The following is a 7,995-nucleotide window of genomic DNA, read 5'->3' as shown; positions in this document are numbered from 1 at the left end:
TTCGCATAAGAGAATAACTTAAAAAGCAGCTACTGGAGAACCCATCTTGGAAGGGGACAGTAGAAGGAAGAGTTAAATCTTTCTATCCATGTAATTTGTCTTGTCCAAATGTTCAGTCCCCCCCCCTCGTGCCCACCCACTGGCCACTTTTGTTCCTAGTGGGGCAAAAAGACAGTCTTTCTTTCCAGCCTTGAATGAAAGCTGTATGTGTGTGTATGATACTAACAGGCTAACAATGTGAAAGAAAAAGTTAACAACCCTTTTCCTATTTACCATGGCCTTGATCTACACTGGCTGTTCCCCCCACTTGTTTTTAAGGATGAAAGCACATGTTGTGGATCTGATCCATGACATAATGTGTAGTTTGGTTCCAAGAGTCCTTATACGATCAGGATTGTCTGATGCTTGTTAAAGGGTGTTAAAAATGCAGGCACATCTTGCTATACTTGCATACTTTTGTAATATTCATGCATCCACTGCAACCACATGCAACATTATGACTCTCAGGCTTTCTCATTTAATTGCTCATTTGTCTAATAAGAATTTATACAAATAGCATAGAACCAAGTATGTTGATGTTTATGTGGATCTAGACCAGAGTTTTTGGATCCCCAAGGGAAAAACTTCTGCTCCCAAACTGTTCGTTGTATTTGAAGTTGTGATCTGACAAATTTGGGTAAGCTAGGCAGAGTCTATGATACTATCACATTGGAGTTCCGCTTAGAATAGAAACTTTCTGGAGAATAGAAAATGAAAGTAGGAAACCATATATAAAAGAAGTAGTCTTTTAATATTCTGGAAACACATTAGGATGGAACCACAGCTGCAAGAAGAGAGAGGTAAAATACGGTTCTGAATGTGGATTCAGCTGTTTTTGTCTATAGAATAAAATAATGAGAGTTTTTTTCACAGGTGTACAATGAATTTTGCAGTCCTCAGTTGCAGAACTCCTGCAGAATGAAATTCAGCAACTATTCAGAACACTGAGACCATATAGTCTACAGACAAATCTTGGAAGCTGCAACACAGAGTATCATGTATCATCCCACCAACTTTCTGCTTTTAAAAAATGAGTGGGTGGACATGGCTATTGAATACAATTACACAAAAGTTTAATGTGTTCTAAAATACTGGCATCTCACAGAATGTTGCTTGAGTCTGGTTTGTAATACAAATATACGATCTTTTTGTTGTTGTTGTTCAGTCGCACAGTCGAGTCCAACTCTTTGCGACCCCATGCAATACGATCTACATTGGCAAAAATGCTATTTTGTATTATAAATGCCTCTCTTCCTCCTGAACAATGAACGGGCATTAATATAAGAGTACGAAAGAATGTGAACGGTGATTGAAGTTTCATTGAATGAAAAGCTTTTCAGTTTAGGCTGGTAAGAAAGTACAGAAGTAGACTAAAATAGTGTTATAGAGCAGTACATGTGGGTAATAAAATGCATGGAATAAGTATACGTGCCAGTTATTTGGGGTTGTTTTTTGATATTTATATGCACATGCATCTTTATAAAAGCATACGCCTGCGAATCCACATGTCTATGTATGAATAATAATATTTAATCAACAGTTTAATTATGTGGTAGTGTTGCCAACCCAATGGAAAACGGCCAGCCCTTGGATTTTGCCAATGGGGGAGATGTATGTGCTTTGTGCATAAGTCTGCATAAGAATGTATCACTACTTTGTTAAAAGTAGATTTTTGGGTTGTGTGTATAGAGCTAAATAGTATAATTTATGTCCCACAGGACAAGCTGGAGGTAACCACCAAAGGTAAGGAGCGCAATTATACTGCACTCTTCATAAACATACAAAGCTATGCAGCGCCACTTAGGAGTAGAAAGCTTTGAGGGAAAGAAGTACATATCAAACCAAGTAGCTAGGAAGCAAAGGCATTTGCTGTGTTGTTTTGCCATTTACATTTATCTATACAGTTTTGTTTCCACCCCCCCCCCCACCTTTACAGGAATTCTCAGTCATTTTCCAATATCACTTCTGAGTAATTTCTGACTCATTATTAAGCTACTGCATCCAGGAGTTCCATACTGGGTGAAAAAGAGGTGTCTGCTGCATTGGTTCAAGTGACACTCATACAGCATGTTTGAAAAGAGAATGAGGGAGCAACTTTCATCACTTTGTAACATCAAATTTTGCTTTGCAATTTTGGCAGGCTGGCAAACTTAACATTGTCCTGTATTGCTGACCTTTACGTCTTGTTTATTTTAATAATATAATTCAATGAGATATTCATCATTCGCATAAGGATGTTTGAAGGTCCAGATACCCCCAACTTTCTTTGTGAAATTTGGTCTTCGTAAGACTTTTTCTTGGATTCTTCATCTGAAGGTGAAATTTGCATATGAAAGTCACACACAGTGAGATATGTCTACTCATAACTGTCTGTTCTAAGGCGTTTCTAAGTTCAGAAAATATACATAACATAAAGCAAAACAAAAGGTTAAATTCTGTTGTTACATTTGTACATTTGTGCCTCAGGTGGAGAATAGAATCGGAGACATTTCAAAGGAATTATACCCCAACAGAACCCCCAGAGGTTACTCATCTCTTGTATGTAATCCACTGGGATGGTAGCCGCAAGACCTGGAAGCAATGGTGTACAAACAATTTTGCCCAGCATGCTGAAATCAATTTTTTGGAAAATGCCTGTGAAGTGATAAACCGCCAGAGAACCAAGCCATGCTCTGTCACTTGGTTTCTGTCCTGGAGTCCTTGTGGTAGGTGTAGCCACTCTATAATTCAGTTCTTGGAGGAACATCCTAACATAACATTGGATATACGATTCTCTCAGCTGTTCAGATATTCTGACTGGCGGAACCAGAATGGTCTCAGGGCCTTAGCTAATCATGGAGTCAAGATATCTGTCATGCAACTGCCTGGTAAGTTAATAATTCTGTAACATTTTCGCTTATTCAATGAAGTCTACATAGCACATAGGCTATTAGACAAAATGATAATATAACAATAACTGAAATACCTGAGCAAAAAGAATTTTCAGAACTTTAGGAAGAAGTAAATATTGAATACATAATTTAAAATATCAGATAAAAAAAATGGTCACATTTAAATAGGCACTGAATTAATGGCAGTAGCTCAAATTTTTAGTGCAGCTGAGATATTATTCTGGAATATATATAGAAGGTGGATGTTGAATGGGGGTCTACACAGTTAAACTGTTAACAGTGGGAATCATCTTTGGAGGCCCTGCTTCGGTTGCCTCCACCATCTGAGGCAACACAAGTGGTAACCTGAGAAAGGCCATTCTTATTCATTGTGGCAATGGCGGCGACGGAGCATCTGGCGGTGGAAGTGGATGGCGACGCAGTGGCTGCAGAACAAACAAGAGCGATCCCTGGCGGTGAGCAGACCATCCTGTGACCGGCGGCGGCAGAGGCGAGAGACTGGGCGGCGCCTGATGACACGCAGCACAGGGCACAGCAGAGCCTGACTGGACAGAGCCAGAGCCTAGAGGCGAGCGCGGAGTCGTGCGCCTGCGCAGTCCCACCAGCGACAGCCGCTGGGAAAAAAGACGCCAGGAGAACAAGATCGCCGGGGGGGGGGGAAGCAACAGCCACACCAGAGCAACAGAAAAAAACGAGGCCCTCCAACTGGGTGCTGGTAGGTTCCCCCACCCCATCATGTGTGGCCCAAGTTAGGGATGTAAACGGTTATTAGAACCACTACAAATGTAAACCGCCCAGAGACCCCTAGGGGTTAGGGCGGTATAACAAGTCGAATGATAAATAAATAAATAAATAAATAAACATAGTTCTGACAGAGAAGACAATATTTACTGTTTATGAGGCACCACCAACATCTAGGTGTGTGCAGAACAATATTAAAACGTAAGACAAGTTCTATCCTATCAGATTACCTTCTAAAGAGACAAAAAGGGGAAAAAACAGATAATATATAAAAGGTCATTTAGTAGCCGAATGAAGGAAAGTAGCACAATCTAGAACTGAGCAGATTCCATGGAGTCCCAGTCAGTGTTCCCTCTAAGCTCCACAGTGTTGTGAGCAGAAATCCTACCTCATGAGTGAAAAAACCTAGTAGCATTAAAGTTGTGAGCGAGTCTACATTTGACTATTGCATAAATTAGTTTTTTAGATTATTTCCATAATGTTGTAAAAATCTCAGAATGAATTATTTTAAACTATATTTTAAGAAAAAAATAAACATTATAAGAGAAAACACAATCAAGTAAAATTTTATTACAGAAAATGTCTTCTTTGGGGGTAAACCAGGCCTCCAGAGAACAGGTCTATCCTCCCCATTCCACTATATTGGTAGACCTGGCCTCCGGAGAACGGGTCTAGCCTCCCATTCCCACTATAAGGGAGAGCCAGTTTGGTATAGTGGTTAAGAGCACGGACTCTAATTTGAGAGAACTGGGTTTGATTCCCCACACTGAGCCGCTCTGAGTCTCCTTTGGGTAGTGAAGGGCGGGGTATAAATCCAATCTCTTCTTCTTCTTCTTCTTCTTCTTCCTCCATATGCAGCTGCTGGTGTGACCTTGGGTCAGTGACAAATTCTTTCAGAGCTGTTCTCTCAAGACAGTTCTTGAAAGAGCTCTCTCAGTCCTTTCAGAAAAAGGAGATTGTAAGCTGCTCTGAGACTCCTTCGGGTAGTGAAGGGAAGGGTATAAATCCAGTCTCCTCCTCCTCCTACTGTAGACTTGGCCTCCAGAGAACAGGTCTACCCTCCCCTTTCCATTATATTGGTAGATCCAGCCTACAGAGAACACGTCTACCCACCCTTTCCGCTATATTGGTAGACCCAGCCTCTGGAGAACAGGTCTACCTGCTCCAAGTCCACTGTATTGGTAGACCTGGCCTCAGACTGTCACCCTGTGCTGAGCCTTAGAAAACATACCAGCACCTTGGGGGGGGGGGGACTCTTGCATTGTACTTTGTGTTTTTTTGTTAGTGAAATATGACAATTTTACAGGTCAAGTATCTGAGAGGTGGAACAATCACTGTCAGAACCCTGCCTAACCTTACAAACAGGAAGTTGCTTAAATGTTATCAACCTGCCCAAACTACTTATTTATTCAAATATTTACATCCTACTTTTCCTGTGACTCAAGGCAGCTTACAAATCATACTGAAAAGCATAATGGGTGTGAAAAAAAATCTATTTTTTCTAGCTCCATTATAGCCTATGGGGACCATTATAGTTAATGGGCCCCATAGGCCACAGGTGTAAAATATGCATCCTGCGGGCTGGATCAGGCCCCTTGAGGGCTTCTGTCAGGCCCGCATATGTGAGCAAAGAAGTATAAAGGACTTTGTATGCTTAAAATTGTTACAGAAGTGCTGATTCATCATTCATGAATTTTAGCTTTCGATTGTTGATTATAGGCACAGCCAGGGCTGCTGCTTCTTTTTTAAAAAAAAAGAGGTGCCAGAACTCTCAAGAGGGAAATGAAGCTTTCAATCTGTATACTGAAAACTCATGAACTTTTAATTAAACATTTTTAAAAAGAATTTTGTTGAAGAGGTTCCAGAACTCCATTCCAGCGCATTCCCCCAGAAAAAAAGCCCTGGCACAGCAATATACTTTTGTTCTCTCACAAATAGCTAATTCAAACATTGTCTTTCACAAGTATTCATCTGTTTTTCCCAGTGTGGTGATCTTTTCCTTAGTTTATTGTCTAACTTTATGCCTGAGATTGGTTCTCTTGTTCTTTCACCTCTCTCTTCCCATTTGGAGATGGGAAGGGCTATCTTGAACTGTTTGGGGCTATTACCAAGCCTCACATTGGCTCAGCTTGATCTACCAGGCCTTCTGAGAACCAAATGTAAGAGCTTCTTACTCTGAAGCTCCCTGTAGTTTGGGCACACCCACTCACACATTCTCTCTCTCCTAAAATAACAGGATTTTATTTCTGTAGATTATGCCTATTGTTGGAGAACATTTGTGTTGCATCAAAGAAGAAACAGAAACTATTGGCCATTGAATTTCATTCCTTTGATACGTTATTACTCCCAACAACTTTACTCGATCCTTGAGTGAGTAGCAACTTTGAAAAAACCTGCTGACAGTGAAAGAACTTCTTTGTTCTAGCCTACTACTAAAATATATTTATATTTCAAAGGGGGCTTTATATGACAAAGCCTCTTAGGTGGAGTTGGGGGGGGGAGGTAGTTCTGTTTGCGTTGCTCACATACACAACATACTGGAATCCTTGCCACTAGTAATCAAGTGACCAGTCTTATGGGTAGGTGGGAGAGGAGGAGAAATATTTCACTTATTTTCTGTTAGGAGTGAATGCCACTCAGTATATTGTGACCTCAAGGTCTGGAGTATGGAATAGGTTTCAACACCTTTCAACTATCCCAAGACTGTAACCCACTTTGCCCCATTACCAAAACCAATCTAAATGAATAATTCTGGCTTTGGTTCATTGTCTTACTATATCTTGACAAAGAGATGGTACCCAGGAACTAGTCATTTCACCTTTTCTTCATTTCCCTGAAGTCCCAAGAAGGTAATTAATTGATTATATTACAAGGAACTCAGGGTGGTATAGTTTCTTCCCCTTATCCTCCCAACAACATATTGACATGGATTAGGTTGAGGCCATAGTGATTGACCCAGACCATCCAGTAAGCTTTATGATTGAGCAGGGATATGTTCGTAAGTCTCTCTTGTCTAAGTCCAGGTGAGTAGCCGTATTGGCCTGAAGCAGCAGAACAAAGTTTGAGTCCAGTGGCACCATTAAGACCAACAGAGTTTAAGGTATAAGCTTTTTTGTGTACTCAACAATGAAATGGAAGTTACCAGTCTATACATATAGGTTGAACATGAGCAGTAAATCAGCATTCAACAGATTCAAGGCCCAAACAAGCTTAATTTATATGGTTACCATTTCTTTGGATTTAATTCTGGGGGAAAACATAGTGAAGGAAATAAATATGACAAAATTGGAGATTGATGGACAGATGTATCCATAATTGTGGAATGCTGAGAGTAATTAACTGAAACTCTGCCAATATGCTCCATCCGTCTCCTCTCAAGCATGGAGGCAACCTTACAACATCTTCTTTGAAGTGAGGTGATTGACTGTTCCCAGACCAGAGAAATACATTCCAATCTACCATTCCAAAGTTACATTACATTCTACTATTCATTACATTGCAATCTACTATTCTAATCTACTATTCCAATTAAGAAATACAATAATATAAAGATGTATGTCCTTTCTGGAGGATTGGTGAGAATATAGATGTAAGGACTTAATGAGGTTAGTATATGTAGTGAGATAAGTGTCATGGCAGGACCAGGGGGCGTGACGCAAGCAAGCAAAAGTCCACAGCGGCCAGGAGCGCGGAGGTACCGGGTGGAGAGCCAGACGAGGTCGCCGACTTTCAGGGGTGTCCCTTCCTGTCGGTGGCGGTCCGCTGCCCGTTTATAGGCTTCCTTGGCATGTTGTAATTGCTCCCGAAGGAGCTCGTGAAGTGCATGGAGCTCTTGGATCCTGGCATCTGCAGCAGGAACGTCAGATGGGGGTCCAACGGGCTCTGGAGCAGAGGGGTTTTATCCATAATTGGCTGCGAATGGGGTGGCTTGGATGGACGAGTGCACCGCGTTATTGTAGGCGAACTCGGCCAAAGGTAACAAGGAGTACCAGTTGTCTTGTTGGTACGTGGTATAACAGCGGAGATATTGTTCAAGAGTGGCATTCGTTCTCTCCGTCTGGCCGTCGGTTTGGGGAGTCCCCAGTCCCTGGTGCAAGGCCTGCCAGAAGCGGGAAGAGAATTGCGGGCCTCGATCTGATATGATCTGCGCTGGGGCCCCATGTAGCCTGAAGATGTGATGGAGGTAGATATGGGCAGTTTCCGGCCCTGTGGGGATTTTTGGACAAGGAACGAAGTGCACCATCTTTGTGAGGAGATCCACCACCACAAAGATACAAGAATGTCCATGTGATCGGGGAAGGTCGACGATGAAGTCCATCGAGAT

General features: G+C 41.6%; 1 protein-coding gene across 1 annotated transcript in view; it reads left to right on the top strand.

Moving 5' to 3' along the window:
- Positions 1 to 811: 811 nt before the first annotated feature.
- The window catches only part of LOC107115394 (DNA dC->dU-editing enzyme APOBEC-3G-like), a 35,695-nt gene continuing 28,511 nt past the window's right edge, over positions 812 to 7,995 (top strand). The window contains exons 1-4 of the mRNA XM_015417090.1: positions 812 to 839; positions 1,758 to 1,782; positions 2,506 to 2,906; positions 5,924 to 6,041. Of these exons, the coding sequence (XP_015272576.1) occupies positions 812 to 839; positions 1,758 to 1,782; positions 2,506 to 2,906; positions 5,924 to 6,041 (572 nt within the window). The remainder of the gene's footprint in view (positions 840 to 1,757; positions 1,783 to 2,505; positions 2,907 to 5,923; positions 6,042 to 7,995) is intronic.

Source organism: Gekko japonicus, unplaced genomic scaffold (genome assembly GCF_001447785.1).
Source record: "Gekko japonicus isolate JY-2015 unplaced genomic scaffold, Gekko_japonicus_V1.1 scaffold814, whole genome shotgun sequence".
Classification (NCBI taxonomy): Eukaryota; Metazoa; Chordata; class Lepidosauria; order Squamata; family Gekkonidae; genus Gekko; species Gekko japonicus.
The sequence above is the reverse complement of the archived record's forward strand: the minus strand, read 5'-3'. Positions and strand labels throughout refer to the sequence as shown.